The following is a 27,187-nucleotide window of genomic DNA, read 5'->3' as shown; positions in this document are numbered from 1 at the left end:
GCTTAATCTAACACAGTCCAACAAGTCATTTTCCTGGGTACATGAATGTTACAATACAAAATTACTTAGCTGCTTAACCCTAACTCCCTAGCATGATTTACTAGGAACCATACCCATCCTGGCAAATTCCAACACCATATGGGAAACTGCACACACATATTTCTGACTTGGTTTTTGGAGGTGTGCCAACCCAATGTAAAAGACTGTCAGTTTAGGGGTACTGTACCCATCCAGACAGATTCCAACAATACATGCTGTTGGGTTTTGATGAGTTGAGTTCCGTTAGGGTTAATCCAGCAGAATCCACCTGTGCCCTATTTTTCCGTTGCCTGCTGAATGCAACATAATGTAAGATACATGTAGTTAGCAGGAATATTCTAAGTTTTTACTGCTCAATCCAAAGTGATCTAACAGAAATGCAAATGATTTCTCATTCATTGCTCTGGAGGTTTTTTTTAGGGAAGTTACAAATAAGTCCGAGAACCATTCCGTTGCCAACTGACGTACATGTACGCATTGAGGTAATACTTGGTTGCCATCTGGACTCATCAAGATTTCACAATTTTCTCTTTAGAACCGACAATCCACCATACTCACTAATTGTGTAATTGTGTAGGGTATTAACGAAGTGTTAAAAAAAGTTCTTGATCTGCATTAAAAAATACTTGTAATATGCTTGATTACAAAAGACTTAGAACTGTGGCATGTTTCAGAGTCAAGTCCCGACCTTTGCACAAACAATACCGGTATGTGTATGTAAGTACACTGTACATGTATACATGTATAATTTACAGATCTTTCTTTGGTTTGCTTGAAAACTTTCAGATCTTAAATTTAGTTACACTCACCACTTAGACTTGAGAACATGTCCAGATGTTAAAAAAAGATTGGCAAAGTTTTGCAGATAGAATGGTATGTGTATAACACTAGATGTACATGAGCCTGTGTTCGAAGATTCATGGTAATCATAGAAATGTTCAATCCCAAAACGTAAAGCTCGTCCGCAACAGTCTCTTGTGAATTTCAATAATTTCTAATGGGCTCCGAATTACCCATGGGTTTTAACGAATTTGCAAAGAAAGACGTTTCTGGCTCAGACCACAATGCTGCTCTTGGGAATGATTGAACGCCCATACAAATTGAGTATTCACACATGTTCAAGAGAGGAAAAACCCAATAGGGCCTAATGCATCACTGAGTCGAAGGAATTATTTGTCAAAAGAGTAGGGACAGCCATTCATGCAACTTTTCCTCAGATCAGCTGATTTCCTCTTTTTCTAATTCCCATGTCTGCTATTAATAATTGAAAAAACACTGTACCAAGTCTTTATGAAGTCTTGGCGCTTCCACTGCCTGGACAGCTCATACAAATGGTTTCATCAGATGGGATACAGTTTTAATACTATTACCCGCAGGTTCTTGTAATTTTCCAGAAATTTTTGAAGCATTTTTTTTTTCCATTGATACTTGATGGAGTTCAGTAAGAGCAACTGAAGTGTTTTCCATACGTGTACAGCGTGTCTCAAAAATATAGCAGTCAAGCAGCTTTTTTTTATTCTGAGGAAACTAAAGCATTTTTTTGGTAAAAAAAATTACCATGAAATGACAGAAGTGTATCTGTACCCTTGTTAGGATTGTTGTTCGGTGTGATTTGGACTTCTGTTCAGGCCAAAAAAAAAAAATAGTTGTGCTTCTGATTACATAGCATTTGGAAAAAGGGTAGGTACATGTAGGTATTTTTTGCAATTTTTTTTGGGTGTACGACCATATGGAGGTGTCTGCGTGTACCGTTAGTAAAGGGTTAACCCTAACGTCATAAGGGCTGCTCTTTGGGGGTCCAGGATCAATTTACTACAGAATACTACATGTTTTGTGCACACTTGTATGGAAAGAAATGCATACTACAGGTTACTACTCAGTAGTATTTTGTAGCTTTAGGTGAGGTTAGGGTTAAAGGTAGTAATTGATGGTTTTGGGTTTTTTCCCTCATTTTTCTTAACAAAAATTAAGGTAGGGCTGTCAAAATACTGGTAGGGTATAATGTAGGCTATAGGGTAACCGAAAGCAGAACTATTATTTTTTGAGTTACGGCAAAGATTGTAAAGACTGTGAAAATCTACTTGGGCCACTTTCTTCACCTTCTTGGTATGTGAATGCCTTTTATTAGATACCAGATAATCTGAAAAGTGGCCCAACTTGGAATTCAAGTCCTTTCATTTAATTAGCTGTATCTCTATAGACTGGGGTGTCCAAATGAGATGGTATAAGAACCATTGAGTAGAGTAGACTCTAAGTTAAAATTTGCAAAAAGAGAGTGCTAGTATTTTATAATAAAAAAAATGTTGGTGGCCAGTGAGTCCATCAGAATCCACCAGTTAACCAGGAGTAAATCTGTTAAGATCGTGAATCTGCCAAAGTCCACCAACAGCTCAATATAGAGGTATCCTGAATCCATCAAAATCCTGCAGTTCTGCTGGCCTTACAATCCTGAATCCATCAAAATCCCCCAGTTTGTGCAATATGGAGGTATCCTGAATCCGCCGAAATCCCCCAAAACAGGGGTGTGGATTTTGATGGATTCAGGTGCGCAAGGGTTAATAAATTGACTTTAGTGACACACGCTGTACCAACTGCATCACTTATAATATGTAGGCCACACACAGCATTCACATTGCAGACGCGCCTCCCACGGGCCGCACATCACTACATGTAACACACATTTGCAGACACCAATAATTTATGTCCACGGAGAGAAACAGTCAACCAGATAATGTACACGGTGAAACAAGCTTGCCCTATGCACACCTCCATGTATACATGCAGCCCTGGTTTATGTGGACTCCCCGCCATTCAATTTTTAATTGGATTTTCTTGCAGTTGTATCAAAGTCAGGTCATCCACACAAGGGTGCACCATTGCACGGCCATCACTTCAACCGTGGAGGGCACCATGTATTATCAGGCCATAAGAAATTCATGTATGGATATGCCTACATAATGAATTTAAGTACAGACATTGTAAACATGCCTTGTACAGTACATGTACATTTTTGTACGTACATGTATGTACATGTACATGTATAAATGTACATTTTCAGAAAATGTATAGTTTTAATTTTTTTTTAAAGTCATGTATTTATGATCACGATGGACATGCTCTGGCTCATTCTAAAAGACCTTATAGCATAGGTTGGCTGCATAATGTTGTGAGGTCTTTACATGTACAATGTACATTGTATGTAAATTGTAAACACATGTATAATTGTAGATTACTACAATGTACTGGTACATTGTATCAGGCCTATGAACATACTGTACAGTATTATGTGGGTCATAATTTGTTGTCCTACCCACTCATCAACAAATACAAAAAATCGTTTGATGTCATTCTTAATGATACTCAAATGGCAACTTACAAAGAACCAAGGTACATTGTAACAGAGACAGGACAAATGTCACACTTTTGATGGGTGCGTGTATATAAACTTGATCGGCGAGTTTTGAAACATTCCAATATTCGGTCAATCGAATACTAAATCATTTGAAAAATGGACAACCCTACATACTTTTGAAGGTAATGTTGGCATGGGCAGGTGGTTGGTTTTCCTGCTATGACATGTGAAAGGCATGCAATCTAGGCATATTTTGTCATCTTTATAATTCCTCCCTAACAACATTGGAGGATTGCAGTTTAACCCTAAATACCTAAAGCTACAAAATACTACTAGTAGTGAACTGTAGAAGGCAGTACATGTACTTGAGCTTATAATTGGGCACATCACTCATAGCATTTTCTAGTACAGGGTGAGTCAAAAAAAGCGGAACCCAAACCCCAAATAGTATATTTCATATTAAAAAAAACGTAGCACCAAAAACAATAATGACTGGAAAGTCAATTTCATAAGCTACTTTTCGATGAAAAAATTACTGAAATTTGTCACTCCGTTCAAAGAATATCACCATTTAAACACAATGACCCTAAAACCTGTCTCATCCAAAAATGCAATTTCAACACTCGTCGTCACAATTGTCTTCAAACATCACCAGCGATGAAATCTTATTTTAAACGTTAACAATATGCAACAAAGTCCTTTTGAAGGCCCGTCTTTTCAAAAAGTAGATTTATCATATTGTTTGCCTAACCAGGGTTGTTAATCAAACTATTGTGTACTACAGTTGGTGACAGTTGTTGAAACAAGTATTCTGTGTCATTTTCTTTGTTCCAAACAGTCAAAACACAATAAATTGATTTTTTGGACGAGACAGGTTTTAGGGTCATTGCGTTAAATGGTGATATTCTTTGAACGGATTGAGCAATTTCAGTAATTTTTTCATCGAAAAGTAGCTTTTGAAATTGGCTTTCCAGTCATTATTATTTTTGGTGCTACATATTTTGTTAAATATGAAATATATTGTTTGGGGTTTGGGTTCCGCTTTTTTTGACTCACCCTGTATTTGGTACCTGCGTACATAATTTTTGTAGTACTTAGTAGTATGTGGTACTTTACCCCGAATGAACTTTTTGAGGGTTAGGGTAAATGGAGTGCAGCCCTTTCTTGCCTACTAATGAGCAGGAAGATCCACATAGCAGAAAGTGCACTTAAAAATGGGAACTTGGATTTAAACACAGACACCCAGGTATATGTCGTACATTACCGGTACCATTCAGTCACCGTTCCATGTAATTAGTAAATTATAATGTTAATATCAGACTGAGCCAGGACATGTTCATCTATTGCTACGAACATGGAACATTGACATGAAGAAGTCGCATAGTATATTCAAATGTACGGAAATTAAACGTAAATTTGTTTTTGATGTACCAGGGTTCACATGTTTGTATTATCTGTAATTGCGTATCATTGTCATGAGCAGACTTTAATAGTTTTTTTGGTATTTTATAAAAGAACCAAAGTCTTAATGTTAACACGCATTACATGTACATGACATGCATATTCGTGCAAATGCATTTTCCATTTTCTGTACATGTATGTGTGACCGAACCTTTCCTGAACATGAAAATGTAATTGCCAATTAATAAAGCACACATTGTGAATGCGTGAGAAGGCACTTCGCACAGGCTGCTGTACGATACACATCATACATGTACATAAATGTGTACACGTAGGAGATCATTATTTGTTTTAGTGCTGTAAATTACTATACCCTGTGGGAGACCATTTCCATACACTCAAATTTTGGATGGCCATTCAAGTTGCCACATAATGTAGAGGTACATGTACATGTACACGCACATGCACATAATTATACAAAGTACCGGTATATTAACCCTCCTATGCAAACATACATTCTGTGCCAAGTAGTCCTTTCAGTCAAAATCAATCAAGTGACTGTTTTGAACAGTTAGGAATTCCCAGCCCACATAAAGCAAGATTGACTCATTTGACTGGCTGTGACTCTTTATGTAACTCGATGCAGCTTTGCTTAAGCTGTGGGTGATTGATGAGCCAGCTGTGCCCACAACTTGCCTGCTTTGTTGGTTCATGGTCTGTTGACTGAGTCTGCACTAGTCACGTTGCTTACTTGACATACATGTACATGTATCATCTGTCTGCTGGTGACTAGCCTTTGTTAACCCTAACCATCCCAAATTCTTCAAAATACTTTTTCAAATTCCTCTGCAAATTGGAGGAATTTGCAGGATTGAGGTTACATGGTAAAAGTGCGTTACTGATTTTGGAGGACGCACTATGTCAAGGTCTTGGGCTGGACCTTGTGTTGTTTTATACTCAGCCGTGCATAAATTTAGTCCTTGATTACATTTGAAATCCTCTACACCGCTCCAGGATGTCACTGCCTCTGCCTCAGCGTATTGACAGTCATAGCCGGAGGATTTTGCAGGATTCAGGCAGTGGTCACCTCTCCACGGACCATATTCAAGAAGTAATGGAGGAATTTGCAGGATTGAGGCTATATGCTTTTTTTCCATGAGACCAATTGGAGGATTTTGCAGGATTGAGGCTACATCCTAGCGAAAAGGTCTAGGGAGTTAGGGTTAAAAGTATAGCAGGGCAAGTGGATGGACATTTTGACTGTCTGTGACTGTTTAAATAGCAGGAGGTTTAGGGAAAAACCAAAACTTTAGGCTTATTTTCAGCTTTTTAGTAATTTTTGGCTTTCTTGATTATTCTTTTGGACGTGTGAAAAAAATATTTCCAAATCTGCTCTCATATAGCCCAGGCTTAGCCATAGTCAAACACTATTCTATGCAGAAACATGCTTGCCCAAGGTTCGAGGAAAAAAATGGTAATTTTATTATTTCCAAACGGAATAAAACTGACCTGTATTGTAAGTGATGTTGACGGTGAGAAAATATCCATTATGACGTTGGGAATTTGCAAAATGAATTAAAAAAATATATACTTTATGTAAGCATAAATCTGCCAAAAATTTGCAGTTTTTTTTTTTGTGGCAGTGGGATTTTCAGTGTAGTTGCTTGTTTGAAATGGGGCACATTGGAAAGAAGGGAACCAGGATGACAGGAAGTTCATTATGAGGGGGCGTGCCATATCTGCAGTTCTGTGAGCATTTTTTTCTTTGCAATTTTCCATGAATCTACAGGTATTTTTAATCTGGCTTAAATGGTATTTAGTTTTAATACGCTATTGAAATTATGACGTGCATTGTGTTAATGACAGGTGGTGCTTTGACATACAAGTCATAATCGTTGCTTTTTCCACGAAGGGACAAATTTGTACGAAAAAAAATATGAACCTTTTTCAAATTTCTTGTAATGGTTGAATTCCGTTCTCTTAATTTGAAACCAACAACATAGCAAAGTAATGATCATCATGATCAGTGTGGACAGGCAAATTGACCCAGCAGTATGTTGTGCAAACATTTACATGAAGGAACAAATTTCTTTGGTGATTGAATATAATCCGTACATATTCATTCTATTGTGCAGTTGCCAAAATACAAGTGTGAGATCTATACTTGTAGTTAATCCAGGTGAAATGTTGATATGAAAAAATGACCAACTTAAATCCAAACTTCACAAGACTTTAGTTAAGTGAAGCATGGCAAAATGTGTTCCTTTGTGAAATTTACTGATATTCAGGCACTGCATTTGGAACAACATGCACTACACCTAGGGGGTTAGGGTTAACCCTACCCCCCCCCCCCCCCAAGTAGTTTCCCATGGGGTGCCTGAATAAAAGGGATATAAAATTCACCAGGGACAGCCAAGTTAGGGTTAAGTTTTTTGTAAAGGGACAAATTTGAACTTCAATTATTCGGTCTATTGTGCAAAATTTTGCCAATAGGTTATAAAAGTGTGAGATCTATACTTGTAGTTAATCCAGGTGAAAGGTTGATAATTTATAAAAAAAACCGACCAACTTAAATCCATACTTCACAAAACTTTAGTTAAGCGAAGCATGGCAAAATTGGTCCCTTTGTGAAATCTACTGTTGTTCAGGCTTCCCAAGGGGAACTACTAGGGGGTAAGGGTTAAGGTTTTTTGTAAAGTGACACATTTGAACGCCAAGTGTATAAAATTCACCAGGGACAGTATGTTGCGCCAAAATGTTTATGAAGCAACACATTTCTTTGGTAATGAAGTATCATCTGTAAATATTCATTCTATTGTGCAGTTGCCAAAACATGTAGGTTGTTAGATCTATTACTTGCAGTTATTCTAGGTGAATGGTTGATATAAACAATGACCAACTTAAATCCAAGCTTCGCAAAACTTTAGTTAAGTCAAGCATGGCCAAATACATGTATGTTCCTTGTCAAATCTACTGATATTCAGGCACTCCATTTGGAACTACTAGGGGGTAAGGGTTAGGGTTTTTGTAAAGGGACAAATTTGAACTCCAGTTATTCGGTCTATTGTGCAAAACTTTGCCAATAGGTTATAAAAGTGTGATATCTATATTTGTACTTAATCCAGGTGAAATGTTGGTTAAAAAAATGACCCACTTCAATCCAAACTTCACAAAACTTTAGTTAAGCGAAGCATGGCAAAATTGGTCCCTTTGTGAAATCTACTGTTATTCAGGCACCCCATGGGGAACTACTAGGCCCCCCCAGTACATGTAGTTCCCCATGGGGTGCCTGAATAAAAGGGATAAATTTGAACTCCAAGTGTACAAAATTCACCAGGGACAGCATGCTGTGTGAAGGAACAAATTTCTTTGATGATTGATTGTCGGGTAAATAGGCTATTCATTCTATGGTGCAAATGCAAATAGGCTATAAAAGTATGAGATCTATCTATATTTGTAGTTATAAATCCAGGTGAAAGGCTAATTTTAATAAAAATGACCAACTTTCTCTAAATTTAAAAAAACTTTGGTTTGGCCAAAAAAAAAAAAGTCTCCGGTTTTTGGTATGCGCACGTCGCCGTAGCCATGCGCGTCAGCAAAATTAAACAGTTTTTTTCAATGTAAGATGATGTCTCAAAACCGCCAAACTCACTGGTTTGACTGGAATCCTGCTGCTGCACAATTTAGCGTGTTTTTAGATGGGGTTACGAAATTTAGTCGGGCACCATATGCAGTCATCAGCCGACGTTTGAAAAAAAAACCCCCAAAAAACAAGCCGCGTCGCCGCACCACTTTTGAGGCAAGCTCCATACAAGAAACCGAAGACTTTTTTTTGGCCTTGAGCAAAGCATGGCAAAATTTGACCAGGTTCGTGAAATCGTTGAAGATATTGAGGCACCCCTTGTAATAGTTGTTTCAGAGGTTCTCATACAATGTTGGTTAAGTGGCTCAATCGTTTTTGCTGGGAAATGTTCAGGTCTTCCACAATCTATGGTTGTGCAGAAAACCACTGGCAAGTTTTAAAAAATGTAGTATAAACTAGTGAAGGTTTGCGGTAACACCATGTAGAAATCTCTTTCGGGATGATGTGTGGTTCTGAAAAAAACACCAATAGTTACATGTAACACCATGCACAGTTTCAAATCTAATTTAAAAATGTTGTTAAACGTCGAGCATCATGCCCCCCTAAAAAGTGATAATGGTTGGGCCCTACCGGTACTTTCTGCAAATCTTTGGAATTCTCCCAAACTCTGCAGAAACCCAGCGGAATCTGAAAGACCTGGTGATTAGAGTTACATGTAGTTCGTGTATCTATAAAGTTGTCTTTGTTTTTTTGTCCATGTTTTATAGAATCAGAATCAGAGTGTCGGAAAAGGTGCGAGACGGAAAGGGAAATTCAAGCGGTCAGATGGGAGCTTCTCGGACACAAGTTCCAATAGTCTTCTGAGGCAGGTAGGTTATAGGAAAACGACTGAGGAAAGATCTTTGTTCTTCCAAAAAAAAAATGACTTGAAAATTCATATACTTGATATTACAGGCATGCAACTTTTCCTCGGATCCGCTGATTTCCCCCTTTTTTTTACTTTTTATGAATGCCATTACAAATTGAACAAATAGGGCCTGCTGTACAAAATCTTGTGTGGTTTGGAGTTTCCTTGTTTTTTCCCCTAAATTCCCAGTTGTATGCTTGGTATTAGAGGAATTGGGACAATATTTTTTTTTTTTTTCAAAACAAAATTCAATATCATTCGGCTAAGAGCACGAACATTACTTTTTTTCCCTTCTGTTGTTGATTGATTTCAGATAAGAAAATATTTAAAGTTAATTGAAATTATTCCTGTTTATGATTTATAAAACTGTCAGTTGTGTGCCAACTGCACATGGTACAGAAATTAGAAAACTTCAACCAAAACAAATTATGAAAAGTTTAAAACTAATCTTCGTTCATTAAATTTAACTCAAATTTCCATTTTTAAAAAAAAAATTAGTGCTGCAGTGATGCTATATATGTATGCTTGAATATTGGACACATATGTGTTTTATCTCGCACATAACACGGCCACATCTGTCTTACAGATGTACATGTAATTAATATGCCCAGTGTCACATTATGAACATGTACATACATCGCTTGCGTGGAAACAATTATCATCACATTATAGAAGAAACAGGGGTTTCTTCATAAATTATGTCTGCACTTGAGCATACATGTACATGTATACCCTCATATTTCCAAAGAATAAACCTTTAGGAACTAGGTAATTTAGAACGAAAAAAAAATCATTCCATTTTAGATGCAATACTCTGTATAAAAAGAATAACTTAAGTCAAACTTGAGTAAAGACTCATTTTTTTTACCGATTGTATGAATGTTAGTATTAAGTATCTTGCTCAGACTGTAAAATCAGTTTAATGGAGTGAATTTTCACTCAAATGAGTGAATTTTTACTTTTCGAAAAAAAATACAAAGAGAAAAAAGAGTAGTACATTTTTAATAGCTTGTGTGGATTGATACATGTAATTTAGATTTTTTACCGATGGCAAAAATAAAGATCACAATTTGAGATCCATTTTTACATGTACGTACATATGTACTCGTCTTAATTGATGTCACACGTTTGGCACAAACCACGAAAATTCCATTCAATTCCATGTTCTCAGCAAGCAACTTGCTCCAAGCATGGCTTACGTGTGCATGTTGAAACCGAGCCACAGTATGATGCATCAATTCATGAAAATGATGATCATGTGATGGGACTAACCATGGTTTTTTTAATCCAAGAAGGGCGTAGGGTTTCAGGATTCTGTTACATCCTTGCTAGACCCAGAGACCGATCTCCATAGAGTGAGAACAGATGCAGAGCGGCTGTGTGCATAAAACATTGCAAAATCAATTGAAGAAAATAGTCTGCTTTGTTGCATTTCATGTCCAAGGCATATGATGTTAACCATTTAATGCAGAACACAGCTAATTTTTATTTCTTTTTTGAAGACAGTGGTACCGTCAGCTTTTTCACGAAGGGACGAATTCGGCCAAAATCCATATTTTTTCGAAATTCTTTTTTTTTCGGGCGAAATCGGTTAAGTAAACAGTAACAAACCTTTCGGCGAAGTTTTTTTGGTCAAATTAAGTTAAAATCAATGAAATCATGACAATCAATGTAGGGAACATTTCGCCTTAATCATATTTTAAGTTTTCACAAACAGACATATTCCAACTTTATCACGTTCTGTGGGGCAAAAACAATGCGCATACATGTAGGCGTTTTGAGTTTTCACGAAGAGACAAATTGAATTTGCCCTGCAAAACAACATGCTTGTTATATTTTAAGTATTCACAAAGAGATTAATTTAATATGTAATGTGAATGGGCCAATTTGTCCTGCAAAACAACGCGCGTGTGGCATTTTAAGTTTTCAAAAACAGGCAAGTCTCTATGGAGATTAATTACTCCGAAATTAATTGTTCTATTCTGTGATTGGTACATTTTTGAAGTTTAAGATCTCAGCTTACTATCTTATACAAAATTAGTCAACATGTGCTCTAAAAAAAAGCCAAATTTTTATTTCCAAAAGTGACCAACTTAAAACCCAATTTTCTCAGAACCACTGTTCAACAAACCCCATGGCCAAATTTGTTCCTTGGTGAAAATGCTGACGATACATGTAATACACTTGAGCAAATAAAGGCCACAGTGTACCTGTATCAGTACATGCGCAGTGTATAGGAAATGTGTTACTGTGCGGTGGTTCATTGTCGATTTCCACTCAAGAAGTAATAACTTCCACGTGTCTGAAAATGTTAATGACGCATCACTTAACCAGACACTTTCAACTTTACTGCAGCCAGCCGTGCATGGCTGAATAAATACAGAGCGCGGAACATACCCCTTGTCCAAGAGAAACAGTCGTTGCAGTACCACCTTCATGTAGCAACTAATATACAAGAACGTTTATGAGATATAAATGTTGACAGTACTGGTACCAGGAGGGATGTTGGGATGTTGAAAGATTACTGGGTTAGTGGTGGTAAAGTAGCCAGTGGAGGGCGCTCCTACGTAGATGACACTAACAGTTTCGAGCGTTCCAGTGGGGAGGAACCCCCAACGTTTGCGCGCGGGTTTGTGTGTGTGAGGCATGAAATACGCACAACTAAATGTAATTATATTACATGAGCAGCAGACATATACAGCAGGAATGCATTATAATACCCTTCCTATTGGTATCCCCCAATAGAGCCGGAAAGTTTGCCCCTGGTGGCGTGCTTCCGGAACCCTTGAATAGGTTAATTAACATGCAAAAATTCTAGAATTTTGCAATTAGTTTTGGTACATTGAAATCTTTAGAAAATCAACCCCGAAAAAGGTCCTTGTAAAATGATTGCTATCTACATTAGGCCCCCCCCCAAAAATAAGTCAGTCTCTGGTCAGCGCGCGCGTCGATTTTAATCATGCGCGTCGATCTTTTTTTTTTCAAAATATTCCGCGGTAGCTCCAACAGCGCCCTCTATTTCCGCACCTCCTCAATTTTTTTTACCAAAGAGCACCAAGGAATGGAAAATTGCACCAAGGCAAATGATCGAGAGCACCAAGGCAAATTATGGAGGACACCAATGTACACGAGGACACCCAAAAAGCAAAATAGTACCCACCTTGTCTGTACAATCCAAGCTTGAAAAAAAAAAAAAAAAGCAAAAAAAAAAAAAAAAAAGCCGCGTGGCCGCGTCAATTCCGGAACTTTGGTCTGACCAGAGACCGAATATTTTTTTTTTGCCTTATGGAGACTGATATATTGCCTGACCAGAAAGAGACATATTGTGCCAAAAATTGACCTCTCACTTCCAAATCTAAAATGCATGCGGACTAGTGCAACTCTGTCTACTGGTATATAGATGAAAATTATGAAAAAAATTTGTGGCGGTCTTTAAATGAAAACTGAGCTATTGACCACAAAATCTCTGACAAAGAGACAAAATCACACAGTTCACAGTAACTCTAAATCTATCTCTCAATAGGCCGGCCTTTACTATCAAATGAGGCTTTTTTTTCCCCAGGTCAGTAATTTCCAGGCCATTTCCTTTATTTGAACACCTTCTGGAACATATGTGTGCCTTATGAATGCTGTCCATGCAAAGTAATTCTCACATTTCTGGGGATTTTGGTGAACCACATATATCACAAGTGTGGGCGATAACATTTATCAGTTAAACGGAGAGTCCTATAAGTACTCTTGATAGAAATTGGAATTTTTTTTTTATGGTTTTACTTTCATCAGGCATTGCATGCGAAATGCTGGTATTGGTCAGAGCATGCCTGTGCATTTCTGCATACCAGTAGAATCCAGAAAAAAAAAAATTGCATGCCTGTTTGGACACGAGGCCATTGAAGGAATAAGCCCACCCACATGGAAAAATAATTGCCGTATCTCATAATTATTTAGTTGGGAAGGGCTTCGGCCAATGTTGCTAGTACATGTAGATTGGACTCGAGTCTACACTGTATCCTGTGCCTGTCGTGGACTGCGTGATAACTACGCCATCAGTGATGTTAGCGGTGTAGTACTGCGCAGCTACATGTACATACGTACACACCATGTGCCCTGTGACGTCATACAAACAGGCAATTTCCGCGCAACCCAAACATTTAAACATCTTTTGCATGTTATTTGGCCCACATTAAACAGTATTCGGTTAACATTTTATGAACCATTCATCATATTTTATGCATGCAGTGCAGAAGAGAACCATTTGCTGAAAGACCATGTGACATGTGACGTACGTCAACCGCCAGGCGACCCAAACATTTAAGCATCTTTTGAATGTTATTTGGCCCACATTAAACAGTATACGTCAACACTCCATAAACCATTCATATTTTAAGAGATACACATGCAGTGCAGAACAGAACCTTTTGATGTAAGTTGGCCACTACATCAAATTTTGTATAAACAGATGTCACATGGTTTATACTGTCTTCCTACATGTTAAGCGTGGATGTGGTTTAATATTAAAGAAATTGCAGTAAAATCTTCACTGGGTGTTTGGCTCTCAATTTGAAAACTAAATTATAGGCCTACATGTATTAGAAGTTTTTTAACCAGTTCCTGCCGGGATTATTTTGACATTGACCAGACCCAGGCGCGAGATTGTGTTTCATGAACCTCGATGCCAGACAGATTCAGGCCGTCATCTGCAGGTAGTTCACCCCGATATTTCCACCCTCGCTCGCTACGAGCGGGTCACTGACAGATATTTCCGGCCTCGCTCGTTGCGTGTTCATCCGTCATCCGTTCCAAATACCGCAAAATCGTTGCGTGTATGACGTGTACTGGTTAACAAGGTGGATGTATGCTTTGCTTCTTTGATAAATTGAATACGTACCACATGTGTACATACATGTACATGTTAACATGTATGTAGGTATCAGTAAAATACAAATAATTAAACGAAACAATTTTGCCCTTTTTGGGGGGTGGGGGCTTTACCTTGTTTGATGCGGAGGGGGGGGGGGAAGCTAGTCTACATAGTGTATGTAATGACCATGGCGAAAGCTATGTATGATTTGTGAGCAGATTTACTGATAAATTAATTCTAAGGCAAGACAACCGCCTCTTGACCTCTAAATTTTGATCAATCAGCGGGCGCTTTCTACATGTACATGTACGGTACATGTATGTCGGGTCTTTGGTCGTTCACCTGTTGCTCTGAATCATGTTACGTGATATGCGCCTGGCTGTTGTTGTATTACAAAACACCGCATTTGAATTGACCAATCAAACCTGATTTAGTCCTGATTTGGGAATGAAATGACGTCATGATTTAGTAAAGTCGACTCGGATTGGCTGGTGCGGCTTGCATAGATATATCTGCATGTCTAGACATAACAGACGTTATACAGGAGACTTGGCTCCGTGGATAGCAGGTGAAACTCAGACTAGGGGGAAGCCTCCCTTGCCCATTTTTCTTATGTCCCTTTTTGTGATATTTTACTTCTCTTCTGGTTTAATTAAAAGAAAAATAGCGATCAGCCTTGCCCTCCCCTGGATCCGCCTTTGGCTGGTTCACACATTGTACTTGGTATGAATTCATGCCAGCTCATTTGCGATGTCCCAACAATTACATTTGTACACACTGTGCCTGTGTGCCAGTTTCTTTTTATCACATTTTCATGCCTCATATACAAAATGTACTTGAATTGAGGAAGTTTGACGCAACATACAGGGAGTACTTTCCATAATGCACTTGTCTTCTACATGCTAAAATGCTGGTATTATATACAGTGCATAATTGTAAACTTATGGTATGATGTGTAGACCTTCATTTTAAAACATGTAAAACTTGTTGATACCGTACTTGTATGTGTGTATGGATGTGTCCACATACATTATTTTTGCATAGTCTGTACGAAAATGTAATGTACATGTACATGTACCAAAGTCATGAAGTGCACATGTATGATTTTTGAGAGTACATGCAACCATCATAAAGAAAACAAGGATCAAAACAGTCAAAAACGCTTTGTGTATTCTCCAGGCACTGTACAGTCATGTAATTATTTTGAATGTAGCCTTTGCAAGTCTACTCCTTCCTCATTTCCTGAATCTCTCATGGGACTTGATTGTCACCAAGGCTAATTTCAGATTCATGACCACCCTGCCCCTTTAAAGAAAGAAGATATGCAGCGTCCAGGTCCACGTGGGACCTCTCCTTTAGTGTTGGGGACCCACCCATGCATGTATTCATATCACAGACGCTTGTCGTACTCGCTGTGTGTGATGAAGGCATTGCTGTAATTGAACATGAGCCGCCATCATGGCCATGTAGCTGGCGGAGCCTTGGGCTTGATGTCCTCAAGATGCTCTTGTAGAGTGTGTGGGGGGGGGGGGGGGGTTGGCAAGCTGGATGCTGTGTCATGATTCCGATGCGCGCCATCACTCATCTGCCTTAGACACAGGTGCGGCTGGCTCATTTGCATGCAAATTCCTCATGAATTATTAGCGAGTTTCTGACACCTCCCAGGCAGCTGATCTTGTCAAATCTTGAGGGTACGGCCCGCCCTTCTTATCTGGCATTCCATGTACATGTAAATAGTGTAAAACATACGCCTCCTAAACCCCCCCCCCCCCCCAAAAAAAAACCCCACACACACAAACAAACAAAAAATAAAGTACAATAAAATAATGATAATAATTTATTAAAAGTACAGAGAATTACATACCAGCAAGTAAAACCAGGGTATGTCCACATAATTATAACCCTAATGCCAAAACTTCAAAAAATCCATATGCCACAAATACAACATACATGATGTATAGCTTGTATGTTGTATGATGTATGTAGCTTATAAATTATCTGGGTTTTTTTTTAATGAAATATAGCGTATTTCTAACAATGTTTTTTAACTGAAAAGCTTTTAACTGAAAAATTGATTAATACCGGTAATTACACAAAATATCGATTTGTTTGAATAGTACACACGTACATCTGACGCCATTTTTTAAAAAGTCATTCTTATAACCAACAGATATGTTTTATCAGAATTAAAATCCCCTTAATACTTGTAACTTTTATCAAGCACACTGTTGAATTGTCCGAAAATGTACGTCCAACACTGTGGAGCTGACCATCAGTGGAACATTTTTCGTGAGTCCATGCACATGTGGATGTGCAGGCCTGTGGGTAGGCATACACCGCGTTATGGGGAAGTTTTTTATTGTTAGGCAAATTAGGACCGAGTTATGGGGACTTTCTGCTGTCCCCATAGCATTTTCGGTCCCCACAAATACCTCGTGGCGACGAGTGTAAGTTCCCACAATTACGGAACAAGAATGGGTGTATGAACATACAGGTACCGCTACAAGCACGTACCTGTATGTTCATTTTCATTTATTTGTGCCAAGTTCAAGCATAATGTACATTACTAGATAGCTAGATAACTAGACTTACATAAGATTTTCATTATAAATACATTTCCTTGTCTCTAGTCTTGGCCCAGTTTTACTTGTGGGGTCATGTACTGTACAATTTTACTGTGCCAGGTACTGTCGCTAATGGGGGACCTGGTGGGGTCGGGCTTCCCTTGGCGCGCAATTAGCCCCCCCCCCCCCCCCCCCATGGCAAAAGCCATACATGTATTTTTGTATTTTTTGTATTAGTGGGCCCCCTTGTTGGTACTATGGCCCCCCGATGCTCAGGGCTGGCGACGGTGCCGACTGTTTGAAATGCATTTTTGTTAGATTTACCATATTTTTTTGACAAACTCTTGTGAAAAATTCAACCCTTTGATGTTCCAACCATGATTGATGATGGAAAGAAATGGATTTTTCCACGGTTATTGGATGCATTGTACACGCATCTGGGACGGATATTGTGTAAAATGGGGATCTTGAATTAGTCCACGGTTCATATGTATACATGTGCAGTCTGTGTAGATGTGGTTCAGTGGATTTGTTTGAAGTTGAAAATGAAATATATTTTAATACAATCTGTGTACGTTTCAGCTGGGTAGTTTCTATCCAGCTGTCTACACTGAAGTTTTTTGCAATGGCCTTTTCATCCCGTCCCAAAGAATTCACATGGACAATGAGGACTTTTATTCCTGAAGCACCAGGTACAGTACTTGTACTTTTCCGAAAATTGCCAAAACCGGGTCGAGGCTGACTTGATGTCAGCCTTTGATGCTATTTATGTCATGCAGAACATGTACATTATACACTACGGTACATGTTTGTACCTGTTTATTCAATAATGGGTTTTGTCCTTCACCAACGTCAGGCCCATTCCAGGAGGGGGGGGGGGCCTGTTGTGGCTGGGCCTACCTTGGCGAGCAATTGCCCCCCCCCCCCCCCACGGCAAATTTTTGTATTTTTTTTATGGTAGTGGGCCCCTAGTTGGTACTATGACCCCTCCTGTTGCTCCTGGTGACGGGCTTGACCGACGTATTTTATAAGCACTGTATACTCAGTGTTGCCCCCGAGTGATTGTGAGAAAACAAATTCACTCGGATGGGATTCAAACCCACGACCTGCCAACTAGCGCAGACGTCTCATCGTACAACTCGACCACTGAGGTTGCCAGGGACGGCTGGCTCGGTGAAATACGTCGGTTACCGGCCAAAACCCAATATTGAAATTATTATAATGTACATCTCAACGAGACGTAAATTCCATCTTGTGAATAAGTACATGTTTGTACACGTGTACAAAAACAGTACATTTGTATTGGTGTTACACATCGTTCCTGTCAGTTTCTCATATTTTTATTTGAGTGGATGCAGCAGGTCAAAATGGCACCTTCTGGAGAAATGATAGTTCCGTACACGTACATGTACATGTTACATGTACGTGCGCAACATCCATTCTGTAAAATTAAGGGAATTTGTTTTTACTCTTTACACTCTACATACATGTATATGTAGCTACAAGGATCAATATGAACATTTTTGTTGGTTTGACAGACAGTATGAGGACTGGAGCATTTGTGTATGTTTACCATCTGAGTGTAATCCGTTTGGGGGGGGGGGGGGAGGGGTTGAACCTCCAGGGGAAGATCTATGTTTGGCATGCCGGCCCACTTTGACATCTACGCATATTTCAGAGGCACATTTTAGGGAATTATTTTAGGCAACTGGTATAACTTTTTTGGGTGGCCCAAGAGGATCCCCCTCCCCAACATGCCCAATTCACAACTGCCCCCCTTTCCCTTCTCCTTCTATACTACGTCAGCGATAGTAGTACGTCATCATTAGAATTGTTATAAATACATGTACAAGTACATGTACATGTGAATACTCAAGCTTAAAAAAGGCAATTCATCCATTGAAGTTTTGAACTTGCATAAGATCTATTTTTTGTATACGTCTGCTAAATTCTAAAGATGTATTGTCGCTGTTCGTCAATCCTGTACAGAAACTGCACGGTCACATGCAGGTGAATGGGGGGGGGGGGGGGGGGGGCACTGTCAACTGACATGCACAAGATGTAGGTCATGTCAAGTACATGTACATGTATCTATTCCGGATGAAGTCAGCAAATATATGAGCTCGATGCATGTATTTACTGCATACATGTACATAACATGTACGTACATGTACATGTACATGCACATTTATGGGTGCGTTCGATGTAAGGGTAAAGATGTTTCCATCAGTGCACAGAACATGTGCGAGGAAAACTTTCAAAATGCAGGGGTTTTTAATTTTTTGTATGTCTTTTTTGTGTCATGTGAGTTACCAATAAAAAAAACACATTGCCAATTGAATAGAAGCTCGTTTTGTAGGCCATTTTGTTGACGTTTAGTCACTTGATTTCAAGGGATCTTTTGTGACAAAAATCCACCCTAAATGATTTGACTTGGCAGAATAACAGCAGAGAGTTGACTGAAGACCCGCTCCAAATGTGACGAGAGTTACCATGGGATTGCCCATCATGTAACCCTCTTAGTATGTAACCTACCGGTACATACAAGTGAAAAATAAATGTATCTTCATAATACTACACTGTGTATTTGTGATACATTTCAAACTTTCCCCTCGGCAGTGGAATACCGAATAACTCATTGCAGCTCACTCCACAATCTTTTTTTTATATACTGACCTCAACCTTTTCATGACCGTACACGTATTTGATGCCCATACATCATGCAGTGATTAACTGCATGGCACGAGTCTTAAGAGATTGGTTATGATGAATTACATGTAATTAGACATGCTGTTTTTAGTCCCCAAGAGTGAACACAATTAGTGGCCAATATCAAGGCACAAAATGGTATCAGACGTAAATATTTCAAAACAAAACCAGTTTTGATCGGTTGTATGCAAGAGCGTTGAATACATGTACTTGCGCCCCTCACTTAAAATCAGTGAAAAAGCAAAAAAATTTCCCAAGCTACATTATGTACATCATTTTTGTTTGAACGAAAATGGTTGATGGTAAAAAATGTCTGTTTATTTAACCTTCTGCAGTGTACAAATACAATGTACATCTATAGTACATGTACATGTGTGTACACAATATGGCAATTAATTTTTATAAATGAGATAACTATCGTTGCCACAGTGATGAGAGCCATATAGTAGCCTAATTGACCTCAGGTAGAAACCTCAATGTCTGTGGTACTGGGGAATTTTAAACCAAGTTGTGGAGACTCTCCAATGTCTTGGACTTGTGTGTACGTATCCTGGCTATAAGGTTTTGCGAATTAGTGAATTTGAAAAACAATAGACCTTACATGTACATGTACATTCTCCTTTATTTTCAGGCTTCATATTGTCCTTATTTTTCATGCGCTTATGTTACATTTGCCCAAATGAAAACTTGAGCTAAACATTTTCTTGGGGGGGGGGGGAGAATATTGTACATACAATGATACAGGTGTACATGTACATGTACATAATATAGCGGTATGTCTACAGTAAGTTATTCCTTCATTTTGCATAATTAATGCTTGCTTTTGTCAGCATTAGTTTATCTTTCTAACCTTTTTCTGACCAAATATCACTTGAAAACCAGGCAAACAATTATTGAAGTGTTCTCGTGATTATTAGACACGGATTGAAGGTCTACCGGTAAATCAGAAAAATTATCTTGACAGTGCTGCCATGATTGAATTACTTGCGCTGATTGAAAGCCAAAAATAAACAGCATTTTGTGTTCAATTTCCTGATGCAGCAAAGCCTGGAACATTTCTTACCAGATTATACATGTGCTAAACAAAAACCAGCTAGGAGTATTACAATAGCAATATACAAGCAAGCTTATAACATAATGTTCTTGCCAGCACTTTTCCCTGTGTAAGTGCCATTCCATGTTTAGAGCTCATGTACATGTAGCTGATTGGGGGAGGGGGATTTTTATTTACAGTTATTTTTCTTTAAATGTTGAATCAGAGATGGAATAACGACAACTGTCTTTAAATCAAGGCTGTATAACTCCTTTCCCTCAACAGATCTTGGAAATATTTATAGGAAAGAAAGAAAAGGAAAAAAAAATACATGCTTAGGCCAAAAAAAAAAAGTCTCTGGTTTCTGGTATGGAGCTTGCCCCAAAAGTGGTTCGGCGATGCGGCTTTTTTTTTTTTTACCTGTTTTTTTTTTTTTTTTTGGCTTCAAATGTCGGCTGATGACTGCAAATGGTGCCCGACTAAATGTAGTGCAAATATATGGGAGTCCAGAGAGGCCACATAAAGCTTATTCTCGATCATAACCCCATCTAAAAACACGTTAAAATTGTGCAGCAGCAGGATTCCAGTCAAACCAGTGAGTTTGGCGGTTTTGAGACATCATCTTGTATTGAAAAAAAAACTTTTTCATTTTACCGACGCGCATGGCTACGGCGACGCGCGCGCATATCAGAAACCGGAGACTTTTTTTTGTTGGCCTTAACTGCCGTAGATGGATCTCAATCCTGTCTAGAGTGAATACATGTAGGTGGGCACAAGATACAGGTAGCTGTACATTGTAGCCCTGGTAAGCTGTGTTATCATGCATGTACCGGTACCCTTGTTTTTATGTACATGCCATATTGAAAAGAATCGGGAGTGATGACCAAACTGCAGCTTTGGGACGAAAAGTTAGAGAAATTTCACCGGGAGAATTGGAAGAGTTTAAATTTTTGTCAGGAAAATGTTTTTATTGTTTAAATAAGTTAAAGGAAAGATACAACATTTGCAAACATCACAAAACTTCAGATTGATCAACAAAAGATCAGATTGTCACAAAATACCCTACTGGATTGTAAGGGAATGACAGTCTAAAGCATCCTGTAAAATCATGGCTCCTGGTGTGTTGACATTTTCGAGAAAAATTGATTTTTTCCAATGCTGGTCGGCTGACCAGCGTTGGAAAAAACTGGCTTTTTTCAAAAACTGTTTGCAAGCTCTTTGCTGCAAAAACTCTTTGCGATTGATTACACACCTGTGAAGGGGTACAAGCCTGCTAGACTGATTCTCTGACCTTACAATTCTCCAAAGTCTATAAATTCTCTGTTTCATCTTAAGTGGGGTCAGGGAATCAGACTACAAAAACATGAATGTTTTTCTTGTTTTTTTTTTTAGCATCTATGAGCCCAAAACGTGAAACAAGTCGTTTTAACAATATTTGCTACAACATACTAACCCTCCAAATCCATTTATTTCTGAAAATTAAAGCAAAAGCAAATGTTGTACAAATTAACCAGTATGCAGAATATCAGGCCGAATGATTCCGATGAAAGAAACGAAAAAAAATTTCAGCAACTTTTTGCAGCGCATGGTTGAAAGGTTGAAAGCTCTAAACCCCTGTCCCCTGATCGGCCCAGCTTGGAATGCGGTATTCATGAAAACACAGACTTCTTGGTTGATATTCAGTGAACTGTGACCAGGTCCTGGGACAGCAATCGTGCATGAAGGAGAAATATATGTTTTCCAGCCCCGGCTGATGCATGAGGAGTTGCTTCATTGTAATAGCGCCCTCTTGTGGGCAGTAAACGGCATTCAATTTTAATGTGACCTCATGAAGATTACAAATGGATGGGCTAGGCACTTAGGTGTGTGCATGACAAGTAGGCTGAATAATGTTGGGGCTTTCTTCATGATTGCGGCTTTAAATATTCAATCAGAAGTCATGGTGTTTTTTCTTTTCTTTTTTTCCCCCATTATATTTTTTATCATGAAAGTTTTTCCCATGGAAACGGAATAATTTGTGAATGGTCATGTTCTTGTATGCATATTTTTGCTGGGCTTTTGTAGGGTTGGTTAGAATATCCATGGACATGTAATTGGAATGTCACCACTGGAAAGTCTTGTCTTTTGTGTGTGGTTCTGTACATACAATGTATGTCTTTTTTTTTTCGTTTGAAACTTTTTTCTTTTGTTGCTAGTGCTTTCAAAAGAATATAAAGATGGTTTTCTGAAATGTCAGTTTATACAGATATTTTCCCCCTGTGATTTAGGGGTTCTCTTTACAGAAAAACTATTCATTTGTACATGTAGGTGTACATTTAATGTATGCATATGGTACACATGTACAAATTTATGTAACACTATCGTACAGTATTGTCTAGCTACATGTAGCTTACTTGAAGTACATGTATTCCGGAGGGAAACAATTATATTCATGGATTACTGGTACTTACCAGTACATCATTTCAGTTTCATCTGCTAGAAATTAATAACTTTTACTTTAATTTGTTTTTTGATATTTGTAATTTTACATACATGTACCAGTATCTGCTGTTGAGTGTTGATGCAAATACTATTTTGTGTAATTAGAACAGTATTTTTGAGTCCAATTTTTTTTAAAGTAACTTTAAATTAGGTTCTTTGCAGATTAATAATCCTCCAATTTTAATACGATTTTGCATACCCCCTAGGGAGTTAGGGCAATGGTCAACGTTGCTGGAATTTTTGCTTTGAAGAAAACCTTGATAAAAGAATCAGTATTATTATTCCCTACTGACGCATAGAAGAATTATTGGTACTAAAAGCAAGGTTAATAATTGATTAACCTAAATAAGAGAGAGCCAATTGCACAGAATATCATTTGGTGCCCCTACACACCACTGCATATATGTAATACTCTCCGTCTGAGCATTCCACTCTTTTGGGTGGTAGACAGCCACCATCTGCACATTATAATGATTCAGTGCTGCTCTCAGCCTACCAAGATCAATGGCTTTGCTGACTGGTCATTAACAATTACTGCCTGATGTATAATTTCACATCTGTGTCGCAGCGTGCCGATCGTGTTGGCCTCAATCCATTTCTCTTTAATTGAAGCCACATCGCCGTCTCTAGTTATCACCCGGGATCTAGCCAGTGCGGAATTTTAAATTTACAGGTTTATAATGTACATGTAAGCGACAGTGTGCATGACGCCAGTGTGTGAAGCACGAAGGATTACACCTTCTTGTAGGCCCCTTTCAATAATTACACCGTCCCCGCGTATGCGTTTGTGGGAGACTTGCTCCCAGCCCTGCATTTAGTCAATTCATTCCGTCTACTACTGCAAACTGCAAGGCTCTCCCTTCCGCGCCATGATGTCTTGTAGTTGTAGCCGACGTGTTGAACTAGGAGATGATGCCATGGTAATTTGACGGAGGCCTGCTTCACTCCATGGTTTATCATCGTCATTAACATCGGTGGCCGGAGTGCACGCATGCAGGAACCCATGCTTGCATGCAGGGGAAGTACACTGCTGGTGTGTGCGTGTACATGTACATGATTGTGACTGAGTGAGGAGAGTGTATTCTAACCGTAGGGGCCGCCACCTTTTCTTTCGTTCCGCATTAGAATGCGTCTCATCACTGGATGACGGTGGAGTCTGCCGCTCTCTCAGGGAACCAGTGAAGGAGTAGCCAAGACGTATGGGCCAGAATTTGCCTCGCTGTTGAGTAGTCATACATATGCTGGATTTCTCCGGTACAAGGAGTGTCCTGTTGCTGATGAAATTCCAGCAGAGACACAAACCAAACGGGCTGAGACATCGATGCGTTGAAGTAGTATGCTTTTGGGAGTGTATAGCCATCTGATTGCCTTCAAGGTTATGGCAGACCCGCATTGCAGGATTTGGCTCGCATTTACAGTACAACTTGACGGCAGCAAGGAATTATATTTTTGGTTTTTGTCCAAGTCCAACAACAGCCTTACAAGCTTTTGAAGAACAGCACTGCAGACTTGCGCAGGGAAGCGTGGAAAAGACATCTTCGAATTAAACTTGACTGTTGATTTATTGTTGTAACGGAGAAAGGGCGGAATTGTGTTCTGTGGTGTCACATCGTTTGCTTCATTGGTTGACTCGCTGGCCATGACTTGGACCCGTAAGGACCGGGGATCATATTCATCAGTGAGCCAGTTTGATCCAGATTATTTCATGTCAACTGACGAGGTAAATGATCTTCATTCATGTCTTCAGAAGTCATAAAAATAGAGTATTTGAAGGACCTGCTCATACTGTGTTCCTTATAAATTTGCATTAGTTTGATAATGGAACTTATGAATTATATTTAATTAACGATAAAGTTTTTAAAAAAAATTCCAGCCAGAAAACTTTAAAAAATTCAAAAAGAAAATAAGGGGGAAAAAGGAACGCACTAAAAATTCCCAAACCTCTTTCACAATCGCAAGTACATGTACTGCATAAATGGGACAAATTAACACAAACATGAAAGAACTTTGTGATTACATTGTAATGATAATAATAACAAGACAAACTTTTGTATTATTAGGAAAGTGGATGATTGGTTTTTGAAACAATTGATACAAAAATAAATCGTCTGTTCAATTATCAAACTGTAGCCAAAACATGAATGATTAATCAATCAAAAAACGAATTGCATACTTGCGGGTCTTATATGGCTACCTGTACATCTACATGTACAATGTACATGTATGCATGACTATATATTTGTACATTCCCTATTAACATGAATGCACTTTTCCCTGCACTTGTGTGTCTACATTGTTGGCCATTAAATTTTAATCATTATGAGTTATGATTTGATATATGTAGCTGTTTAACAGCATTTTATTAATCATTATTATTTTTTTACATACATGCAGGTACATGTACTACACTGAACATGTACTTTTTCAGCACAACTTTTCTGTTCATAACAGCATAGGTGTGGTTTCTTTTGTGTCTTCATGTGAAATCCATCACCAGATTACTGAACAAGTTGAACATTTACATGAATGTGTACATAATGTATGTCATTAATCCTCACATTGATTCTAGTGACTTGTAAAGTTTATATCAGAATAATTAAATAGTATTGGATGGCTTTGAGGGGGGATACAAGAATATATTGCATGAGCTATAATAATATTGCACGGGTCGAAGATGAGTGCAATATTGTTATCAATATCAGGCTGACTTGATGTCACTGTCTTGTAAAAAGTGCCGGACGCTTCCTCAGTACTTCTAACATTAAAGGGATATTCAACATTTGCGAACATCAAAAAACAAAACTACCAAATTATTATGAAATACCTCACTGGACTGTTAGTGAATGACAGTCTAAAGCATCCTGTAAAATCAGTGCTGACATTTTTAAGAAAAGTGGTATTTTTGTATCAATTTCCAAAGCTTGTCGGCCGACCAGCGTTGGAAAAAACTGGCTTTTGTTCAAATACTGACCCCAATTTACCATATTTAGTTAGTCTGAATTTTGTTTGCAATCAATTACACACGTACATGTATGAAGGAGTACAAGCCAGCTAGACTGGTTCCCAGACCGTACAATTCCACGACGTCTATAAATTGCGACATCTATAAATTGCTCCATTTCATCTTAAGTGGGGTCAGGGAACCAGACTACAAGAACATGATTTATTTTCTTGGTTTTTCCAGCATCTATGAACACAAAACTTCAAATAAGTCAGTGTAACAATATTTGATATAAAATATTAACCCCCCAAATCCATCCATTTCTGAAAATTACAGAAAAAGCAAATGTTGTATATATTCCCTTAACTTCAACAAAGTACCCGCTAGTGAAAGCTTTTCCAGCATCTCACAATCCGTCAGTAGCTTCTTCTCAGGCAGATAAATTGTATGCTCATGGAATATCTACTAGTGTCATCTTGGTCGCTTTCAATGTATTTCAGCATCTTGAGTTCTCAAATCGAATTCTTCGTCAACCGAAGCGAAGCTTGCACTGCTCAAAGCTGCCATTTTTCTTGACGAAACAGTACAGAATGCGCGTGCGCGACCGCTACTCTCTATTTACTAGTGAACAACTGTGAGTTTTTCACTCTTGATTAATTGAGCGGGAACTAGCAAAAGTAGTTAAAATGTCCAGATGAGGACAATATCAAAGATAATATTGTCGTCATCATGATCCGGGTACTTTTTCTGACATGATATTGTAGTCATCCGGGTTCTTTTTACGAAAGTGCTACACTGATTTGTTTAACAACTGGCACTAGCCTGATGGTAATATGTAATATTGATCTGAAAACTGGCCTTGAAATTTGCAGATATTTGCTCACGTATACATGTACGTATTCTGATCTGTGTGATAATGGAGCTTTGCGATGGATTTCGGCGGTTTGAAGGATTGTTGTTTTCAGATCCTCTCATGAATGCATACATTGTAAATCACAAGTGTGTTGGCATGGGCCGGTACATGTACATTTTACATGTACATGTATGCCATTCATGTGTAGGAGATATGATTAATGTTGAATTCTTCAAAATCACATGTGGAACGGATGGAACCATTAAGTTGATGTTAATAATGGAATGGAAAAAGCTGCATTTATGAAATATATGGATCATTAACTTCATACAACTGGGGTTATTACTTCATACAACTGGGGTAATTAACTTCATACGACTGGGATATTAACTTCATACAACTGGGGTTATCAACTTCGTACATTATGAAAGCAGGGATTTAAAATTACATGATATGTAAAATA

The 27,187-nt window shown here is 38.5% G+C and overlaps 1 protein-coding gene across 4 annotated transcripts in view; it reads left to right on the top strand.

Annotated features, from left to right (window-relative positions):
• The window catches only part of LOC119741735 (voltage-dependent L-type calcium channel subunit beta-3-like), a 92,314-nt gene that overhangs the window by 15,358 nt on the left and 49,769 nt on the right, over window positions 1-27,187 (top strand). For 3 of the 4 annotated variants that reach the window (XM_038217610.1, XM_038217609.1, XM_038217607.1), the window contains exon 2: window positions 9,143-9,244. In XM_038217610.1, coding sequence (XP_038073538.1) covers window positions 9,143-9,244 — 102 coding nt within the window. Of the gene's footprint in view, window positions 1-9,142; window positions 9,245-24,001; window positions 24,651-27,187 lie in introns of those variants that run through there. The other variant, XM_038217611.1, reaches the window with a different exon arrangement.

Source organism: Patiria miniata, unplaced genomic scaffold, assembly GCF_015706575.1.
Source record: "Patiria miniata isolate m_02_andy unplaced genomic scaffold, ASM1570657v1 HiC_scaffold_5, whole genome shotgun sequence".
NCBI classification, from domain to species: Eukaryota; Metazoa; Echinodermata; class Asteroidea; order Valvatida; family Asterinidae; genus Patiria; species Patiria miniata.
Note: the sequence above shows the minus strand (reverse complement) of the source record. Positions and strands in the feature narration are given on the sequence as shown.